Raw genomic sequence first — 22435 nt, forward strand, 5'->3', positions numbered from 1 at the left:
GGGCCAAGGGAAGACTGAGGGAAGAAAAACCTCATTCATTATATTATAATAGTGATTTTATAATGATAGAACGCTGGTTCCGTATGGGTGAAGTATTCCTTTAACTATGCAGAAGGACAGAATACAACCACACTTCATAAGAACTGTCCCCATTAGCTGAACTCTTCACAAACTGGGGAAACATTTAATTTAGTGGGAAATGATCTTTTATTTACTCATTGCTCTAAAGTGAATGTTTAAAATCCCAAAATACTGGAATCACACAATAACAGATCACTGAGTCATTTCATTTTGTACACTTCAAGCAGGTCCTTACTGTCTGTCTGCCTGCGTGTGTGTCTGTCTCTGTCTGTCTGCCTGTGTGTCTGTCTGTCTCTCTCTCTCTCTCCCTCCCTGTATGTATGTCTGTCTGCCTGTCTTTCTTTCTGTCTGTCTGTCTAACTCAGAGTTTAACAGGAAACTATGAATCAGGTGTCACAGCTGTTAACAAAGATCCTCCATGTTGTTGGTAAGCAGAAAGATAAGACATTAGCCTTCAATACAATACAAAACATTAGCTGTGATCCTGTTCAGACTCTCCCTCCTACAGACGACACAGAGACACTGAGGAACCAAGGTTAAACGCAAACCCAGGATACAGAGGTTCAGTGAATGTGGTGTAGAAGGTGTGGAGGTGGATCAGTGAGCCAGAGGAGACACTGTAGAAGGACAGAGAGCCAGCAGGACAGTCCACATACACTGCTATTCTGTGAGAGACAGTGGAGGAGGGGATGTATGTTGATATCTTATTGTGACCGACAGAGTAATTACCACCATCAGAGCAGGTCAGTCTCCAGGACTGATCATTCTCTCCAAACCAACAGTCTTCACTGCCTCCTTTCCTGCTGATTCCTCTGTAACTCACTGATATATCAACCTGTCCACTCCACTTGACCTCCCAGTAACGGCGACCAGTCAGACCATTACTACACAGCAGCTGAGCCCAGCGGTCAAATCTCTCTGGATGATCAGGATATGGCTCCTCCTCCTCCACCAGTGTCACCTTCCTGTTGCTGTCAGACAGTGTGAGGAGTCTGTGTGCTGTGTTTGTGTCCAGTGTGAGTTCACAGGAATCTGATGGAGAGAACGAGACACAACACAGCAGCAGTTATTAATCCATCATATCTTCATTGACAGTTTGATGATTCTGAACATTATAAACACACTTACACTTCCTCAGACCTGGTGTCAGCCATTGGACTCCAGCAGGCTCCACCCTGAAAGGAGAGGGGGGGGGGTTAAGACCAGCATGTACATCGGGTCATATGGTGAATCGAGTAGAGGGGGGGGGGGGGGTCAGACCAGCAGGTACATCGGGTCATACTAGGTGAATCGAGTAGAGGGGGGGGGGGGGGGGGTCAGGGTCCGTTCAGTTCATTAGCACCAGAGGGCGCAGCAGCATCGGGGTTTTGATTGATTGACAGTTAAAACAATTAACTCATTAATTCCAGAAATGAATCACCCTGCGTTAACGCGTTCATTCTGACAGCCCTAATATTTACACTTTATATATTTATTAGGGCTGTCAAACGATCAAACATTTTAATCAGATTAATCACAGGATTCTGTGGATTAATCACGATTAATTTTGCCATTTGAAATATGCCCGATTTATTCTAATTTTCTCTGTATATTGTTGTATGAACGGAAAGATAAAGGACAGAAGGTGGATATGTACATTTAAAATTAGTATGTTTATTAATTGAAAATCCAAACGATGGTTTTAATACTGAACATAAATTTAAATCAAACTAAAATATATAGGCCTACCTAGCAAACCGTAATTCAATTGGTCTGTCTCTTTACTATGTCTTTGGGCAAATATAGGATAGGCTATATAATGGCATTTATTTGGTGAATCTATAGGTTGTGTATTCTTGAATACAACTTGATTACAGTCCGTGGCGTGTGTGCGTGCGTGTGTGTGTGTGTGTGTGTGGGCCGGCCCTGGGCATAGGCAGTACAGGCGAATGCTAAGGGCGCATCCATCCTTAGGGGGCGCCGCAACAACAAAGAAATACAATAATTGGGCAACCAAAACTTTTATTTAAATTTTGTTTTACTAATACTGTTAATACTATCATTTAAAATTATGAGTTAAGCTTAAAATATCACAACTACAGAGGACAGACAAACTGTAAAATAAATGAGAGAAAGGCGATCAGCCAGGTATCTGAACGGTAACTTCACCGGACGGAACCGGAAGGAAAGAGCACCATGTCAAAAAGACAAAAGCTCTCTGGTGCCAAGGGAAGATTGAAAAGAAGAGGAGGAAAAACGTGACAAAGACAGAAGTAGGCCTACAGTGACGTTAATGTGATGAATGAATAGTGTGATGCATTGTTTTAGCCGTTGTAGGAGCAGTGTGCTAACTTGCTAGCTTACTTTTGGAAGATGGGTAACGTTACTCCCAGCTTAAATTCATCAGAGACATTTAGAAAGATTTTTCAGGTAGCCTACATCCTGTCATAACTTGCCAATGTTTGCACTGCTTGTAATAGTTATTAGAAAGCTATTCCTTTTCCACTATAATTAATGGTTGTCAACCTTGGGTTTATTGTGTTAGTTTACATCAGTGTTTAAAGTGCACAGTATAATAACTATTAATATTGCATGGTCTACCTGAGGCAAGGTAAGTTTATTTGTGAGGCACTTTTCAACACAAGGTCAATCAAAGTGCTATACATAAAGCCATGAGATATCATCAGAAGGCTTGATTCTGATTTAATAAAAAGCAGGAGCAAACTTTTCCGTTTGATTGTACCTTACCTATAGCTTTCCATTAGTTACTGCTTCTCTTCACTCTGGTTGGATGCTAAACTGCATTTCATTTTAATGAGTTTAATCTAAGCTAATTTCCATTTGAAAGCTTCTCTTAATTTTTCCACTACTTATCATTATAAATAATGTAACATGTATACTTCTCTTTTCTCTTCAGGTTTTCATTTGAAATACTTTGAGCCACCTGTCCTGCAGACATCTTCTCCACCTCAGCACAGCCCAGTGATGCAGCATGAGGAATAAAGGCTTCACCAATAGACCCAAAGAGTAGTCAGGCTGTAGCAAGGTGAGGTGAGCTTGTTGAGATATGAAGATGAGGTCTTAACATCTAAATGTAGACAGCTCTCTGTTGGAATCAAGTTAAATAGCACTACAAACCAGAGGTCTCTGTCATTTAATTTTGTAATATAGCTTTTGTGTGGAATTATATTCAATGCAAAGTTATGATTTATTTAAACTATACTTTTAATAGATTATAATTTTAAATGTTAACGTCTGCATTATTTTGTGCAAATCGTAATATTGTATTAATTTTTTAATGTTATGTCACTTGTTTTGTAATATGTTTTTTTTATTTTGTGGGTTATTTTCTATCTAAAATAAAATGAAATGTCAAAGACAAACCTATCCAGTTCTGTGTGAGTGTATGAACAGTGGTGGACCTGACTGCAATGCCATGGGGGGCGCCAGCTAAAATCTTGCCTAGGGCGCCAAATTGGTGAGGGCCGGCCCTGTGTGTGTGTGTGTGTGTGTGTGTGTGTGTGTGTGTGTGTGTGTGTGTGTGTGTGTGTGTGTGTGTGTGTGTGTGTGTGTGTGTGTGTGTGTGTGTGTGTGTGTGTGTGTGTGTGTGTGTGTGTGTGTGTGTGTGTGTACACGCGCGACCACGTCCTATGGGACTATTAATTTGTGCCCGGAAGCAGACGTTATGTTGATGTCTACTCACACACACCTCTGAAAACTGCAGACGTTTGTGTCCTCGCGGGCTCTGAACAGAGCGGACAATGTTTCTCCTCCTGTTGCTCCCGACATCAACTGTCACCCGCGGCAGTTGATTTTATACTATCTATGCCCCCGACACAGACGTGACCGTTAGCAGTTTAAAACACGGCATGGGCTAGCGTGCTGTGATGTTTGGCCGCGCGCAGCTACTGATCCTGGGTCAGCCACAGCGTAGAGTGGCTGTAGTACAGAGCCGGTGGGATGTACGGGGCGGATCATTCTGCACATGTGTTAATTGCGTTAAAAAAAATTAACTAATTAATTCCAGAAATGAATCACCCTGCGTTAACGCGTTCATTTTGACATCTTAATATTTACACTTTATATATTTATACAATCCTATCTATACAGTTTGGTACAGCAGTTTGTTTCTGGCGTTAAACTTTGTGCCACTTGATAGTCAACCAGGTCAATGAACTCTATAGTGAATGTAAAAACAGGAGGTTGGTGTGATCATAATATCTGCTTTATTGATTATTCTTACGGCTCGTTTTTGAAGTGTGACTAATGGTAGCAGTGAGCTTTTGTAAGTGGTCCCCCAGACCTCCACACAGTAATTTAAATAAGGTAAGATCATTGAGCAGTAGATAATATGCAATGATTTTTGATCTAATATATGCTTTGCTTTACCCAGGACTGAGATGCTTCGTGACAGTTTAGATTTAACATGATTTATGTGATGGTTCCAGCTGAGCTTGTGGTCTATTGTCACACACAGGAATTTATTTACATACACTCTTTCAATATTAACACCGTCAATCTTAACATTTACGTCATTATTTAAATTTAAATTTCCAAAAAACATTTTGGTTTTGCTTAAATTAACTGATAATTTCTTATTGTCAAACCACCTTTTTAATTTGCTAATTTCAGATGTAACTAGAAAATGCATTTCCTGCTGAAAATGCGCGTGAATGCTGAAACAGCTTACGCTAAACTGGATAGCTGAGTATGAAGATTTGAAAAAAGTTTAAAAAGGTTTCTTTAGTATGAAATGAGTTGAAGTTTGAATACGATTTCTTGCTGAAATTATCAATAAGTTGAAAGACATGGATAAAAAACTTAAAACTGTGAAATAGTGATTGAATAGACTTGGAGCTAAACTACCTTGATGGCTTGAATTTATATGAATCAGCTAAAGGAGTATTAAGATGTGGAAAAGTAAGAAACAGTCTTAAGTATGAACAGTAGTGAATTGTTGAACTCTTATAGGAATGATGTTGAATATTTAAACATTTCTAGATACAATTATAATTGAAAGACATGACATTTTTTTTAATGTGTGAAATAGGCCTTCAAAGAGCAGAGTGTTTACCCCATTTCAACTTTGTCTCTATAAACCAGGGGTGTCCAAACTACGGCCCGCGGCCCGCTTTTTATTGGCCCACGGCCGATTTAAAAAATATAATATAATATGGCCCTTTGAAAAAAAAATTTACATTTTTTTTGCATTTCTTAGTTAACCCACTAGTGCAGGGGTGTCAAAACTTGATTGGCCCGTGGCACATTTTAAAAATATAACGTAATATGGCGCTTTTAATTTTTAAATCATTTAAATGCACTCATTATATTACAGAGAAATATGTCCCATAAAAGAAAATGAGCAACAAGCCCATCCCAGAGGACCCTGAATAATATTTTATTTTAAATTAATATTATTATGGGAAATCTATGTGTCCTTCTCCAATAGCTTCTAATTCATCTGACACAGTGTCTCCATTTTTTTTCATACACAATTCTTCAGATTTAGCCTCTTAATTTTCCTCTCAAAGTGCACCAGATTCATGCATTTCACTTTAAAAACTTTAAAAAATCTCCCAGGGGGGCGTACCCCCTTAGGGCCCTTCGTAGATTTTTCTATATGTGGCCCTCAGTGAAAAAAGTTTGGACACCCCTGCTATAAACTGTCTAATAAAGCAGAAAAAAGAGGAAAAAAAAGGAAAATAATGGGCAGAGTGAGTCACCAAGGTGAGTGTATGTCTTATTGAGGGTCTGTGATCAGGCAGAAATCCCGCCTTTTAGAGGCCTCAGAGAGGTAATTTCATCCAAAACTTCACCTCAAACCGCTGCCTCTAACTGACGGACCGTGAATCTAACTGACTAAATTAATGTACTGTCAGAACCAGAAGAATCTGATGAAGACACAGTGTGAAGATTGTGTCTGTAATGTGAAGAATATGAGAACCAGAGCATTTTAAAGGTGTGGCACAGTCTGCCTCTCTCCAGAAATGTCATGTCTCAGTTATCAAGGGAGTCTATGCGGCAGTTGGTTGAACACCATTTAGCTTGGAAACCCAGACCTCCCATTGTGTAGGTCCGATTGCTTCAGTAGTCACATCTATGCGACCGGCAGAATATGTCCTACATTTTGATGTCAAAATTATCCATGTAGGGTTTCATTTGTGGGAGTGAGAGGCAGTTATGTGGAAGGTTTTGGTGATTTTTTACACCAGTTCTACACTGTAACAGTTGGTTCCCCACTCTGCCTCTGAACATTCCGTCCCATCCGGATCCCATTATAAATTTAGAAAGAGGTTGAAAAAAGCTTAAAACTAAAACTGTGTTTGTTCAAAGACTGTTAAAGATTTTAAAAAGTTGAATAAGAATTGAATAGCTGTAATTCATGTGAATTGTTTAAAGTTTGAATGGAGGTTGTAGCTGAAAAAATGCGGGAGGAGATAGGTTTCAAAGCGGATGAAGTTTTAGCGGTTTGGAAGGCTGCTCCCATCCGCTTCAGTGTTAAAAAAATGTGTTAAAAAGCTGATTATTTTAATTATTTTAAAAGGTAGAAAAAAGCTGAAAGGTGACCCACCATGTCCTTACAGAGATGGTGTGTCAGGGTCATATGATAAACTGTCTCCAGCTCTTCCTCCTCTATCAGACTGACAACAGCCTCTTCATACCTGAGAGTGTCCAGTCTCCAGAGGGGACCGTCCCGTCCAGCAGACAGTAGCTCCACTCCTGAGGCTCCTGGATGGTTGTAGCGCAGGTCCAGCTCTATCAGATGGGAGGGGTTGGAGCTCAGAGCTGAGGCCAGAGAATCACAGCCTTCCTCTGTGATCAGACAACCTGACAGACTACACACACACACACACACACACACACACACACATACACACACACACACACACACACACACACACACACACACACACACACACACACACACACACACACACACACTAAGTTATAAAATAAAGCTAGGCCTATCTCTTCCTCCCTTTATCTGTCTGCCTACCTTTCTCTCTCCTCTCCACACTCAGTCTCTACTATCCATGCTTAAAGGAAGCAGGATTATAACCTAATTTAGCACTTTATTTTGTTTTTAAATATTTTACGATTTTATAGCATTTGTGGACACAGTCCATTTTGTAATTCACAATAGATTTAAAAAATACAAAGACAAATGTAATTGAAAACAACGTCATATTTGTCTGGTTATCTTTGCCTTTTGTATTGTTGTTGATACAAAAATGATCCGATTTCTGACTCAAAAACTGTGACAGGATCCGAAACGTGAGTTTTGTCATCCATTGCTACTAGACACAGTAATAATCTTTAATTTATATCAAAGTCATATAGGGGAGAACGGGGGAATCTGAGGCATCGGGTAATTTCATGGAAGAAAAAATATATGTTCATTAGTTTGTAGCTTTGCCATAACTACAGATGTATAATGTATATGTCAGCTAGGTTACATGATGTAACATTGAATGTGCCATGTTTTACAGATATGAGTGACCTGACAGACCACACTATCTGTTCCATCAGAGGAGGACTGTTCACTGGGTGGGACAGGTGGTCTTCTTCAGGGCCCACCAGCAACAACTGGACAGTTACATACAAGTTATGGCTTTGCTTCTGTTTGATATGTACACTTTATATTTCCATTTCACTGGCTATGAATAAACTGCTTTATTTTTAAGGATGGTTTTGGTCTTTTTAAAATGCAAGATATTTCGAAAGCCGTGTCCGGTATGGATGAGTGAAGCTAGTGTTGTTTTTGGCGGCCTGTTTTAAGTTTAGTTTTAGTCCAGTCTTTGTGTCAAATTGTCATTTTAGTTTTTATTGGTCTTAGTCACGTTTAAACTGTTTTTAGTCTAGTCAAGTTTCAGTTGACTAAAAGTCTTGAGCATTTTAGTCTTCTCTTAGTCAGAATTATCTGGGACTATTTTCGTCTAGTCTTAGTCAACAAAAGCTGATGACATTTAAGTCTAGTCTTAGTCAATGACATTTGTATTTTAGTCTTTTTAGTAATGCAATTATACCCAGTTAATATAGTACAATTACCTAGTATAGTACAGCCAAAATCAAAATGTTCTTTAAGTCCCCCATTTCACAAGTCAAACAAGGTTATCTTATCTTATTATATTATTGTTACCTTATAGACTCAAGAATACATGCAATACCAGACACGGAAGACGCTCTGATTGAATTTACATCATATTTATTTGAGCTACCAAACATGCAAGAATGCCAGATTCCTCAACCTGAACAGCAGTCTGGTGGAGCTCGGACAGCTTCTCTTTGTGTTTCAAAATCTCCTGTCTAATGACACACATTTACATAAAATAAATAGGCCTAAATAAAATAGCTTCAAATGACAATGCCAGAAGAAATGTACATTACATTCAAGTTTAATTAAGAGAAACAAGGTGCTTGAATGCTAGAGCTACAATAACAGGGGTATAATGACCGTTGCTAAGGACCTACGTCATAGTTTTGATGGATAGACGTCCACAAACAGGGCTACTACTCGTTCAGAAAACAAGGAATACTTTTTCAACATGACTTTGCATGTATCAGGAGAGCAGGGAACACAGGAGTCATGGTTAATGTCCGACAGGAATCCAGTCAAGATGACGTGAGTACGTTTGGCCGCATATTGACAGTTAGCCTAACTTCAGGCTGCAGCCCGCAATGTAAATGTTCAGCAGTCATTTTCTCCGTGAATTGTGTTATTGATTTTGGGGGATAATGCTTTGTTAGCTTCCATATTGCCGCGAGTGGGGATTAAGGAAGTAATGTCACCTGCTAACTTCCTGCTATTTCAAAATAAAAGCCAACTCACGTTTGTCTAGTTAAATGCTCATGTTAAGCCAGTGAAATGCTTTTAATCTGAAGCCGTAGCCTGTTTGCAGCCCCGAGACTCAGGAAACAGAAATATTCCAAAATAATAATAATGGCGAGACAAAATGGCCTTATAACATTTCGTGTCCTCTCGTTTTTGTCAATGAACATGAAGAGATATTTTATCAGAGTTTTCGTTTTTGTAAACTACATTAGTCCCATTTTTATTCGTCAACAATAAAGCATTATATATTTGATTATAGTCTTCGTCACATGACCACCATTTACGCTGAGTCTCGTCTCGTTTCTGTCACGTGATAAAGGTTTGTTGACGACGATATTTTGTCATACATTTCGTTGACAAAAACAACACTAAGTGAAGCCAGGTCTCCGTTATCAGCAAAATGCAACAGTCTGTAGATTTAGTTTGTCCATTTTATTTGCGAATTTTATTTCCGTCATAGCAACAATTGTGTTACCCAAAATAAAAATAATATATTTTCGAAATACGTTTTTAGTTTGCTTTTGGGTCAAATATGTTCATATAGTATGTACAGATTAAAATAAATAACTATCAGGTGATATAGGTGAGAGTGTGCTGAAAGAAGATACCAGAAGTATGATAGGTGGCGCTACAACGAGCGCAAATGCGTTTGGGGCTATAACTGCCACACCGAACATCCCACAGTCAAAAACTTTATATCCACAGATTCACTGGGGTCAGCTGCATCTTTTAGCATAGGCCACGCCCATTTGCTTATAGATTTTACACAGCACATCTACGGACACACATGGAAAATATTTATCCAAGGGAATTTTGATACGACCATAGATGACGAAACGGTAGCACTTTGAAAATTTGAAAATTAGCTAACTTGTACTACTTTGTATGTAAATATTCATATATCCAAAACTATAAATCTTATCAAGTCCAAATTTTAGACATACATGTTGGTGCTATTCTAAGATGCGCTCTCAAAAAGTTTTGGAAAATGACTCCATAAGGGTACGCCGAAAACGAGAAAAGTTGATATCTCGTAACTAGCCGCTTAAAACTCAAGGCAGACCATCATGGGGCATACTTGAGTCTATAAAAAATATGGCCAAGAAATATTAATGTGGGTGGGACTTATTAAGACATTTTTTTTTTGGGGGCTGGAAATTCAAAAAAGTGTCGACAGTGGAGAGGCTGACATTCTCTTTTTGCTCATAACTCCCCAACCAAACATACCACATTCAAAAAATGTATATCCACATATTCACTGAAGTCTGCTGCATGTTTTAGCATAGGCCACGCCCTTTTAAGTCGTTATGAATATTTGCAAAATCGCAAAAACTTCAAAACAGACTTTTCACATCTCCTAACACAATTTTTGCACAATTGACACCAAACTTTGCACACAATATTTACAGATGCACACGGAAAAATAATTATTCAAAAGAATTTTGCTCCGACCATCGATGACGAAGCGGTAGTCAGGCAGTCTTTCAGTTGGAGCAATTTGATTGGTGGAGGGCTAGCGAATCAGTGAAGCCCGGAAGTGAGGCGGGTAGCACAGCTAACAACAGCTAGCCATTGTTTTAATGTGTTTGTTTGTTTCCTTGTACTTAAATGCTCATAAATCCAAAACTGTACATCGTATTACTGTAAATCCAAACTTTAGAAATATGGTTGTGCTATCCTAAGTAGCATTCTCAAAACGTTTCAGAAAATTCTCCAGAAGGGGGCGCCAAAAACACAGAAAGTATATATCATCTTATCCACTTAAGCCTATTTCTCTTTTTTTTCTATTTGCTTTTTTGTCTGTAACTCCCAAACCGAACAATCCACGTTCAAACATTTAACCCGGATTCTGTGAAGTGAGCGGCTGGCGCCGCGGCCGTCGAAGCTCGGGTCCCGAGTTATGTTGGAGGCTTGGCCCCCGTTCATAACTGCTTGCAGTTCTAGTATTTCTTTTGTCTTTTATATTTTTTTGAGAACAAATTTATCTCTTCTAGAAATTGAGGAGGATATGTCCCCTGTATTCCCCCTGAAATCTAAACCTACTGTATGTAAAAACGTATGTCAATCAGAAGATTAAAGATCCTTTGATAAATAATCGCAGCAGACACAATCCTACAGGTTAACTTGTTATAAACTAAACAGTTGAACTGGTTGATAATCTGACCTGAGAGTTTCCAGTTTACAGTGTGGACTCTGCAGTGCAGCAGACAGATGCTTCACTCCTGAATCCTGCAGGTCGTTGTTACTCAGGTCCAGCTCTCTCAGACTAGAGGAGGAGCTGAGAACTGAGGCCAGAGCTTCACAGCTTCTCTCTGAGAGGTTACAGTAACTCAGCCTGGAGAGAAAACAGTAAGGGAAAGAGTAATATGTTTTCAACTTGTTATTGTCGTTAAAAGATTATTTACAGGTGAAACCATCCTACTCACAGAGCTTTGTTGGAGGCTTTGACCACTGGCAGCAGCCTCAGAAGAACCTCCTCTGAAGCAGAGTATTTCTTCAGGTCAAACACGTCCAGATCTTTTCCTGATGAAAGTAAGATGAAGGCCAGAGCTGACCACTGAGCAGGAGACAGTTCATCTTTGGAGAGAAGTCCTGATCTCAGGGACTGTTGGATCTCCTCCACTAGAGAACTGTCATTCAGTTCATTCAGACAGTGGAACAGATTGATGCTTTTCTCTGAAGAGAGATCCTCATTGATCTTCTTCTTGATGTACTGGACTGTTTCCTGATTGGTCTGTGAGCTACTTCCTGTCTGTTTCAGCAGACCTCTGAGGAGATTCTGATTGGTTTGCAGTGAAAGACCCAGGAGGAAGCGGAGGAACAAGTCCAGGTGTCCATTTGGACTCTGTAAGGCCTTGTCCACAGCACTCTGGTAGAACTGTGTCTCTGCAGATTCTTGGGAGGTTGTTTGTTCTTCTGTCACCATATCGAAGTGTGTATTTGCAGATCCTTTGTCAGTTGCAGTGCAATCCTTAGACGACACAGCACGGTGGTCATGGTGCGTCTGTTTAGGTTTTTTTCTGAGGAGTTTAGACCACCAGGATTTTTTACTTTCTTGAGTCGCTGCAGATTCATGAGCGGTTGTTTGTTCTTCTGCCATGGGATGGACGTGTGTCTCTGTAGATTGGTGGGATGTTGCAGTTGATTCTTTAGACGGCCTAGTCTTGTCCACAGCACTCTGGTAGAACTGTGTCTCTGCAGATTCCTGGGAGGTTGTTTGTTCTTCTGCCATCAGATTGACTCCAGAGTTGATGAATGTCAGATGGACATGAAGAGCAGCCAGAAACTCCTGAACGCTCAGATGGACGAAGCAGAACACCTTGTCCTGGTACAGTCCTCTCTCCTCTTTAAAGATCTGTGTGAACACTCCTGAGACCACTGAGGCTGCTGTGATATCGATGCCACACTCTGTCAGGTCTGATTCATAGAAGATCAGGTTTCCTTTCTGCAGCTGCTCAAAAGCCAGTTTTCCCAGAGACTCGATCATCTTCCTGCTCTCTGGACTCCAGTGTGGATCTGTCTCAGCTCCTCCATCATACTTGATGTTCATCAGTTTGGCCTGAACCACCAGGAAGTGGATGTACATCTCAGTCAGGGTCTTGGGCAGCTCTCCTCCCTCTCCGGTCTTCAACACTTTCTCCAGGACTGTAGCAGTGATCCAGCAGAAGACTGGGATGTGGCACATGATGTGGAGGCTTCGGGATTTCTTGATGTGGGAGATGATTCTGTTGGCCTGCTCCTTATCTCTGAATCTCTTCCTAAAGTATTCCTCCTTCTGTGGGTCAGTGAACCCTCTGACCTCTGTCACCATGCCAACACAGTCAGGAGGGATCTGATTGGCTGCTGCAGGTCGTGTGGTTATCCAGAGGCGAGCAGAGGGAAGCAGTTTCCCCCTGATGAGGTTTGTCAGCAGCACATCCACTGAGGTGGACTCTGTCACATCAGTCAGGATCTCATTGTTGTGGAAGTCCAGAGGAAGTCGACACTCATCCAGACCGTCAAAGATGAACACAACCTGGAACTCTTCAAAGCTGCAGATTCCTGCTGCTTTGGTTTCAGTGAAGAAGTGATGAACAAGTTCCACCAAGCTGAACTTTTTCTCTTTCAGCACATTCAGCTCTCTGAAAGTGAATGGAAATGTGAACTGTATGTCCTGGTTGGTTTTGTCTTCAGCCCAGTCCAGAGTGAACTTCTGTGTTAACACTGTTTTCCCAATGCCAGCCACTCCCTTTGTCATCACTGTTCTGCTTGGTTCATCTCTTCCAGGTGAGACTTTAAAGATGTCTTCTTGTCTGATGGTTGTTTCTGGCCTGTGTGGGTTGCTGGATGCTGTTTCAATCTGTCTGACCTCATGTTCATCATTGACCTCTCCAGTCCCTCCCTCTGTGATGTAGAGCTCTGTGTAGATCTGATTCAGAAGGGTTGGGTTTCCTGCTTTAGCGATCCCCTCAAACACACACTGGAACTTCATCTGCAGGTTAGACTTTAGATCATGCTGGCAATCTCCAGAAAGACTTCCTGAAAGAACACACATAAGAATGAATCTATTTTGCTGCTATTGATTGTTTGCTGTTGACCACATAGCACTTTATCTTGGCACTTTATGATGTTACGTTTCTAGGATTTTATGTTTGATTTATTTTATTTTATTTTATTTTATTTTATGATTTTATTTGATTTTATTGATTTTATGACGGTAAAACCTGAGTCTATCTGTCAGAGCTAGGAGGATAACAGTAGTTGAAAGTTGCCCTGGACTGCCTTCTCAGAGCGGGAACTCTCTTTACTAAGAGCCCGAACTCTCTGGTCATATCTCGGGCAAGTTTTGCCGTACAGCAAGACTCTATCCCCAGTGTGGCCCGTCTTAATCTGTGGAGGGAAAGGAACTGACTGTGTTGTGTTGGTTTCTCCCTGATTCTTGCACTTTGCACTATAGTGCCCAGGCCTGCGTACATGTTGTGATGTTTGCGTCCGTCACTGTTTTGTACTGTTATGTGTTGTCGCCTCTCCTCGCTGTAAACCAATTTGCCCTCTTGGGACACTAATAAAAATCTTGAATCTTGAATCTTGAATCTTGAATCAACAGTCAAAGACAGCACATATAATATCACTGAGGGCTTCATGATGAAAATATGAATGCACATCCACTCACCGGCCTATTAGGTACATCGGTTAAATTTCTTGTTAACACATATAACTTATCAGCCAATCACATGGCAACAACTCAATACATTTAGGCATAGACCTGGACAGGACAACTTGTTGAAGTTCAAACCGAGCAAAATAATTGGGAAGAAGGGGGATTTAAGTGACTTTGAACGTGTCGTACCCATTTCATTTCTGTCTCAAACTGTCTAATGAAGCAGGAAAAAAAGGCAAATAAATAAACCTTAATTTGTTTTACATGTAATTCCCCCCATTTCAGAATCGTATATATTTAAATTAGTGGATTATAATTGATACAAATTAAAAATAAATAATCTTAATTTTTTATAATTGTTTTAACATGTAATTCCCCTCCTGTCCTTTAGGTGGTGATGGCGGTTGGCCTGTCACACCCGTTCCCCACAGTGGACGACCACGCTCACTACACCATGACATGTGACTTTGAATGTGGTTGTTGGTGCCAGACGGGCTGGTCTGAGTATTTCAGGAACTGCTGATCAACTGGGATTCTCATTCACAACCATCTCTAGGGATTACAGAGAATGGTCCAAAAAAGAAAACATATCCAGTGAGCGGCAGTTGTGTGGAGGAACATGCCTTGTTGAAGTCAGAGGTCAGTGGAGGATGGGCATACTGGTTCGAGATGATAGAAAGGCAAAAGTAACTCAAACAACCACTCGTTACAACCAGGTAATGCAGAATACCATCTCTGATTGCAAAACACGTCCAACCTTGAAGCAGATGGGCTACAGCAGCAGAAGACCCCACCGGTTGCCACTCCAACATCACATCTAACCCTATGCCACAAAGAATTAAGGCAGTTCAGAAGGCCAAAGGAGGTCCAACCCGATACTAGGAAGGTGTACAAGTAAGGGTTAATGCCCGACGAGGTGTCCAGGTATCAGGGGTTAATGGACACCGTGGAGGCGAGAACTGTCCGACGCGCAGCGGAGGACAGTTGCCTTCACGAAGTCCATTAACCCCTGATACCTGGACACCTCGAAGGGCATTAACCCGCTTATACCATAGTCACCTACTAATAAAAATAATAATTAGACCACTCAGTTATATTTTCATGCTTTTTTGCGATCAAGTTCGATTTTTTTTTAACGAAACTAGATTTGTTTCGAACGAATAACAACTTGTTTCCACAGCAACGCCCGAGACCTCGTATAATAACTGGAATACCCATTGCAAACCCATAAGGTTCTTATGTAATGAAAACGTAGTTCAGTACTCCAGTCAATAGGAACTACCAAGGATACGACCTGGCGACGACATAATTTGGCTGTAATGGTGCGTTCAAATTGTACTGAGAGTCGGACCAAGGATACGAGCAACGGGAGACTGCGGCAGCTGTTAGCAACAGAGCTACTGTTATGCTAGCAAGAAGATACAAAGTCAAAAAACATTGCACACACTGTACAAACAGTAAATGTAATCAGCCAATATGTTTAACAACATCTCCACCGAGCTAACAATGCATTTCCCCCAAAATAAATAACGCATTTCACGGAGAATATGACTGGCGAACATGTGTATTACGGGCTACAGCCTGAAGTTACGTGAGGCAGTGACTGACAGCAGTAGCCTGTGTCCAGATAGACAGTGAAGCCGGGCTTTGGTGGCTACATGTAAACTCAGTTACAAACCTTTTCTCAAATTAAACAGGGGTCTTACTCACCTTTTTAACGAGATCACCATTGACGTTTAGCCAGAGGACATTAAGTTTAGCCACTTTATTTTACTACTATCGTTACTACAGCTCTTGTGTTGCGAGCGCCATCCTGTGGTGTCCAGAGGCTATTGCACGGCAGGATATTTTAGGCTTTATAAATCCCTTATCAACACTGTTTAATCAGCGGCAAGCCGGCGACGCATTTAAGTGGACAGAATGTAAACAGTTCCATCTAGGTGTCCATACATCAGGGGTTAATCCACACCCATGGAATGTTCTCCAGCCAATCAGAATAGAGTACTCACACAGACTATGGTATAATACCTAATAAAGTGGCCGTTGAGTGTATAATAATTTTTGCTCTATTTTTATGTTTTTAAATTGAGAACTACATATTAAAATGATCAATCACCTCTGAATAAATACAAGTATAATAGCCGTTACTCTAAAGGCTATTGCATCCCCTCCCCCCAACCAACCACTATCTTAACTAAATATGAAATGTATAAATAAACATATATAAACATTTCTCCCTCCATCTCTTGAGACTTCAGTACACGTCCCATTTCCCCATCATGTTAAACCTTTAGAGAAATCCTCTTACTGCTCCACAGAAGGTCAGCCAGCTCCTCCTGCTTCATTCTCCTCAGGAAGTCCAGCGTGATCTTCAGAAATGCCTCTCTGCTGCTGCTCTGCTCCTCATCCTCACTCTGACCCTCTAAGCATTCTGGGTAATCTGGACTCAGACGCTTCTGCATCTTCTTCAGCTCCTTCTTCACAAACGTGATGATGTTTTCCTCCAGCAGCTGGAACAGAAGATTATATGAACGACACAATAAAACTAAAATCATGAAGCAACTGTCAGATCCATGTTGGACAGACTGACAGTCCACTGGTCTAAACAGTTAACCTTTATTTATACAGGTAAATCCCATTGAGACAGGAGACTCTTTTTCAAGGGAGACCTGTTCTCATTTCTACATTACCATTCAGACACACATTCTTACACCAATGTGCAATTTAGGGTTCGGTGTCTTGCTCAGAAACACTTCGACATGGGGCGCCCTTAGCTCAGTTGGTAGGGCGTCCCCCCATGGGCCTCGGCCAGCAGCGGACCCGGGTTCGATTCCAGCCCGCGGTCGTTCTCTGCATGTCACTCCCCTCTCAGCCCCATTTCAACTCTGTCTCTACACTATCAATAAAGCATAAAAAATGCCCCAAAAATATCTTAAAAAAAAAAAAACACTTTGACATGTGGCGGGGGGACGGGGATTGAACCACCGACCCTGTAGTTGAGGGTTGACCGCCCTACACACTTCACCTCAGCCGCCCTGAAGTTAGTGAAACATGGAGGTTGTTGTGAACAGAACAGATAGACAGTAGTAGTTGTACAGACCCTGAATGTGGAGTCCAAGTGTGTTTGACGCTGCTGGTCAGACCGTCCACTGTGAACCTCTGAGATCTCCTGGTCGACTCTGTGGAGAAACCATAAAGAATGAGCTTATGTCTGGGGTTAAAGTTTCCCCCAGGGGCAGCTGGTGTCAGTAGAACAGAGGGAAGGGGCAAACCGAGGGGCAGGGGCAAACCGAGGGCAGAGGCAAACTGAGGGCAGAGACACAGCAGGAGACGTTAGAGCAGCTGAGCTGAGCTGGGATCAGCTTCTGCTTGACACCAGGAACACGCTGTGACAGTATGAACCTCAGACGCTGCAGAGTGGAGATCCTCCATCAGTTATTCTCCCTTCACAGTGGAAACGCAAATAACTGCATTCTGTACCAAACAGAACTGAACCTCAGTGGAAACGAGGCTTTAGTGTTCACAGAGCTTATATATTAGCTTTAAAACTGGATACGTCACAGGGTTTTATTTCGTTTAAGTTTTAAATCCTTACCTTAGATCAACAGACGGGCGTCCATCTTTGAAGACTATAGGTCGATCCATAGAGTGATCACTCTTCATGGACAAACAGCTGGGCTCTGGTGTCTCCAGCTTCCTCCTGATAGAAACACAGGAAACAGTCAATAATCTGCACTGCACCAGAACACAGTAGTTACACTGAGCAGCTTTCACATGTCAGAATATAAACGAACCAAGATGAAAATAAACAGTTAAAACATGAATCAGATATTAAAATGTTAGGAACAGTTTACCTCTCCACAGCAGACAGTTCTTGTCCTTTAAAATCAATCCAAAAACCTTTAGAGTCGTCACTCTTGAAGGACAAACAGCTGGCTCCAGCTCCAGGAGAGTCTGGTCTCTCCCTGTTAAAAAAACAGCATTGACTTTCTCACACATCGTCAACCTTGTGTACACAGGACATATTGAAATGTGTCTCTTTGCATATTCTGACCCCCTCTGAAGTTCAGAGCCTTGCTCAAGGACACAATGGTAGAGATGGTGGGCACCGTAGATGTAATAGCAGCCACCACTAGTTTTACTACTAACACCTTCCCGTCCGGTGCCGGGGATCCAACCAGAGACCTCATGGTTACTGGGAGGAGGAACCAGAGACCTCATGGTTACTGGGAGGAGGAACCAGAGACCTCATGGTTACTGGGAGGAACCAGAGACCTCATGGTTACTGGGAGGAACCAGAGACCTCATGGTGACTGGGAGGAGGAACCAGAGACCTCATGGTTACTGGGAGGAACCAGAGACCTCATGGTTACTGGGAGGAGGAACCAGAGACCTCATGGTTACTGGGAGGAGGAACCAGAGACCTCATGGTTACTGGGAGGAACCAGAGACCTCATGGTTACTGGGAGGAACCAGAGACCTCATGGTTACTGGGAGGAACCAGAGACCTCATGGTTACTGGGAGGAACCAGAGACCTCATGGTTACTGGGAGGAGGAACCAGAGACTTCATGGTTACTGGGAGGAGGGTTAACCCCCTACTCTAGGACATCCCACCTTGTCCTGGGTCTGATCCAAACCAGATGCCCCAACCTCCTCAACTGGCTCCTTTCTACCAGAGGAGCAGCGGCTCTGCTCTTAGTCTCTCAGGATGACTGAGCTTCTCACCCTGTCTCTCAGGGAGACGCCCGGTGTGTGTGTGTGTGTGTGTGTGTGTGTGTGTGTGTGTGTGTGTGTGTGTGTGTGTGTGTGTGTGTGTGTGTGTGTGTGTGTGTGTGTGTGTGTGTGTGTGCGCCCCTCCAGAGAAAACCAATTTAGGCCGCTTATACCAGTGATCTAGTTCTTTGGGTCATGACCCTTCATGGCCAGGTGAGAGTAGGAACCAAGATGCAGAGCTATGTCCTCCGGCTCAGCTCTCTGTACCGCCTTGGATAGATGGATAGATTTTCAAAGTGTATTGTATCCCCCCCCTCCCCACCCTCTCCCCTATAATTAGTTTAAACTGATCAACTTAAATATAAATATACACAGATATAACATGTTCATATTGCAACATGTTTCAGAAGAGTTGGGGCTTTAACAGATTGGGAAAACTGTAGAATGTGACAGAACAAAAGTGAGTTCAGTGTTAAACCCTGAAATGAACATGATCTCGATCACAAAGGCTGTGAATACTTATGTACAAGTGATTTCACACTTTCCATAAACTACTTGCACTTTAACCCATTTTATCTAACTCAGATAACATTTTACCTCTAACACACACACACACACACACACACACACACACACACACACACACACACACACACACACACACAGAGGGATCCCTTACTCTGTCAACTCTCCCTGAGGTTTCTCAATGTTTTTTAATCCTGATAAAGGGTTTTTACTGGGAGTTTTTTCTTAGCCGAGCTAAGGGTGTAAGGGCAGATAGATAGATAGATAGATAGATAGATAGATAGATAGATAGATAGATAGATAGATAGATAGATAGATAGATAGATAGATAGATAGATAGATAGATAGATAGATATAATGATAGATAGATAGATAGATAGATAGATAGATAGATAGATAGATAGATAGATAGATAGATAGATAGATAGATAGATACCTGTGTTATGAACTGTGCACACTGTTTAAGTGAATGAATATAGAGATTTAACACTTACTTCTCCTTTAAGCTGAAGTCAAAAGTGTAATTATATAATTGACTGTGAAGAAATTTGATGCTGAAAATAATTATTTTTTTTAAGTACATAAATCAGTGATGTTTAATGGTAGTAACAGTTTACCTCTCTGCAGCGGACGGTGGTTGTCCTTTAAAATCAATGTAACGACCTTTTGACGGACGTCCATCGTTGAATGCTATAGGTCGACCCATAGAGTGATCACTCTTCATGGACAAACAGCTGGGTTCTGGTGTCTCCAGCTGCCTCCTGATAGAAACACAGGAAAAAGTCAATAATCTGCACTGCACCAGAACACAGGAGTTACACTGAGCAGCTTTCACATGTCAGAATATAAATGAACCAAACTGAAAATAAACATAAACAAATCAAATTGTGATTAATCTGATTAAAAATTGTAATTGTTTGCCAGCCCTAGTTAACATGAATAAGATATTTAAATGTTGGTAACAGTTTACCTCTCCACAGCAGACGGTTGTTGTCCTTTAAAGTTAATGAAACCACCTTTTGAGACGTCACTCTTGAAGGACAAACAGCTGGGTCCAGGTCCAGGAGAGTCTGGTCTGTTAACACACACACACACACACACACACACACACACACACACACACACACACACACACACACACACACACACACACACACACAGAGCTTTGAGAGTGAATAATGGTGGTGCAGTGATTTGAGTCATGGACAGTTGATCCTCATGTCACCTCTGAGCTTTGGTCTGGCCGCCATGTTCCCCTCCCTCCTCTCTGTCCTCACTCTGATCCATAGCAGAGCCCACACCTTCACACACACTTTCACCTGGAGAGGAGACACATCCTTTCCAACACACACACACACACACACACACACACACACACACACACACACACACACACACACACACACACACACACACACACCGGTGTGAGCCATTTCAGACAATAAAGATACATTATTTGTATAATTCCAAACGTCCAGCAGATGGCGCCAGATTAGAGCCAGAAACAGACCATGAAGTACAGCAGCCTGTACACAACCAGTATTCTCTACTGCTGCTGTTACACGGGGAAATGCAACGTTTACTACAAGTATTAAGAACAGAATGTCCTTCATGAGACAGCAGAAGACTTCATGTGAAGTGTTTCATTCAGTGCTGATACTTTAACTTCAGATTTGACTTGTTGATCAAATACTTTGTGAGTAAAATGTGAATGTGTAAAGTAACGAGCCGTCAGATTCATGTAGTAGAACAACAAGTCCAAAGTTTCCTGCTGAAGTGCTCAGCTCCTTTACTGCAGTCACCGTACTAACAGCACACTGTCAGAGTAGATTACTGCATCAACACACTCATATGTAACTAGTAATAATAATAATAATAATAATAATATAACATTAACACAACATGAAGGATCTTTGTTAATGGCTGTCACCTCCTTCGTCTCTAGTTTCCTGTGAAACTCTGAGTTATGAGTTTGGACACATTCTACATCTTTTCTGTTTCTACTGGAACTAGATTTACACTAGAAATAATAAAATATAATAAAATAAGATCATTATTATTACTAACAGTGAGAGCAGAGTGGATCTCTTACCTTCAGCTGCAGCTTTAGAGGAGAAAATAAACTGCGACACGACGTTCAGTCAGAAGTGAAAGTATTTGAAGCAGTAAACAGCCGGAGCATTAAGAACCAGTCCAACCAGTCCAACCAGTCCCAGTGGAAACGAGGCACAGAGAAATGTTTTAATAATAAAGGCATATGCGACCGATCAGCAGCTCAAAACAACACAACCATTTTTGTTTAATCACTTTTGAGCCCACTCATACTTTCACAAGTGTGAAATAGGCTGTTTTATTTTGCCCAATTCACAAGACATAGAAACACTTAGGACATTATTTTACGTGTTATTTCTCTGACACAAAGAGAAGCTGAAGTTTCTTTGAACAACCTGTAAAATGACAGTAAAGATTAATTAATTCCTAATTGTTTTAAGGAAGTGAGACTTGTGAATTATGTATTTTATGTAAATGAACCAAATGCCATTATACGATATATTTCTTCTTCTTCTTCTATCCCATAACCCCGGAGGGTCGTTGGGGCACCACAGACGATCTGTTGACCAGCTCTCTCCATCCCTCTCTGTCCTCGGCTGCTCTCATTGCCTCACTGATTTTCAAGTGAGTCCATTCTCTGATGTTATCTTCCCATCTTGTCTTTTGTCTCCCTCGTCTCCTTCCACCTTGTATGGTTCCTTGCGAGATGGTCTTTGCAAGGCCTGAGGATCTGGTGATGTGTCCGTACCACCTCAGTTTCCGTTTTTTAACAGTGGTAAGCAGGTATACACGATATATTTACGATCACTAAATTAAATTTATAATTAAGATTTTTATTGTTATTATTGTTAAAGAAAAATATATTAAGTGAATGACACGAGTAAACAACACAATGTTGATGAACACTCCATTGTTGTTTTTTTTTTTATTAAATCCAACAATAAGAGATTAACATTTAAAAAGTGTTTTTATATATTATTTGGATCTTAATTGTAAAATGGCTGTTTTGGTAAATCCACAAATAAGCAACATAAACAAACCTTCATCTTTCTCCTCACAATGAAGCTTACAAATCAATGTTTGATGCTTTCAGTTGTGTTCAAATCTGAA

At 41.2% G+C, this 22435-nt stretch overlaps 1 protein-coding gene across 2 annotated transcripts; it reads right to left on the reverse strand.

Moving 5' to 3' along the window:
• Positions 1-268: 268 nt before the first annotated feature.
• Positions 269-21442, reverse strand: LOC307263204 (NACHT, LRR and PYD domains-containing protein 12-like). Of its 2 annotated transcripts, none has more exons than XM_080044292.1 (13): positions 21366-21442; positions 20499-20610; positions 20244-20348; positions 19891-20034; positions 17888-17998; positions 17629-17733; positions 17134-17212; positions 16342-16543; positions 11320-13411; positions 11058-11228; positions 6723-6896; positions 1210-1256; positions 269-1113 (listed from the first exon to the last, which is right to left on the reverse strand). In XM_080044292.1, exons 2-13 carry the CDS (start codon positions 20558-20560, stop codon positions 584-586), a joined length of 3822 nt encoding a protein of 1273 aa, XP_079900418.1. In that variant the 5' UTR covers positions 20561-20610; positions 21366-21442; the 3' UTR covers positions 269-583. The 2 variants fall into 2 exon arrangements, with proteins under 2 accessions (XP_079900418.1, XP_079900419.1); XM_080044293.1 differs by having other exon boundaries at positions 20499-20592; positions 21366-21433.
• Positions 21443-22435: the final 993 nt, after the last annotated feature.

Source organism: Ammodytes marinus (genome assembly GCF_949987685.1).
Source record: "Ammodytes marinus genome assembly, chromosome: 16".
NCBI classification, from domain to species: Eukaryota; Metazoa; Chordata; class Actinopteri; order Uranoscopiformes; family Ammodytidae; genus Ammodytes; species Ammodytes marinus.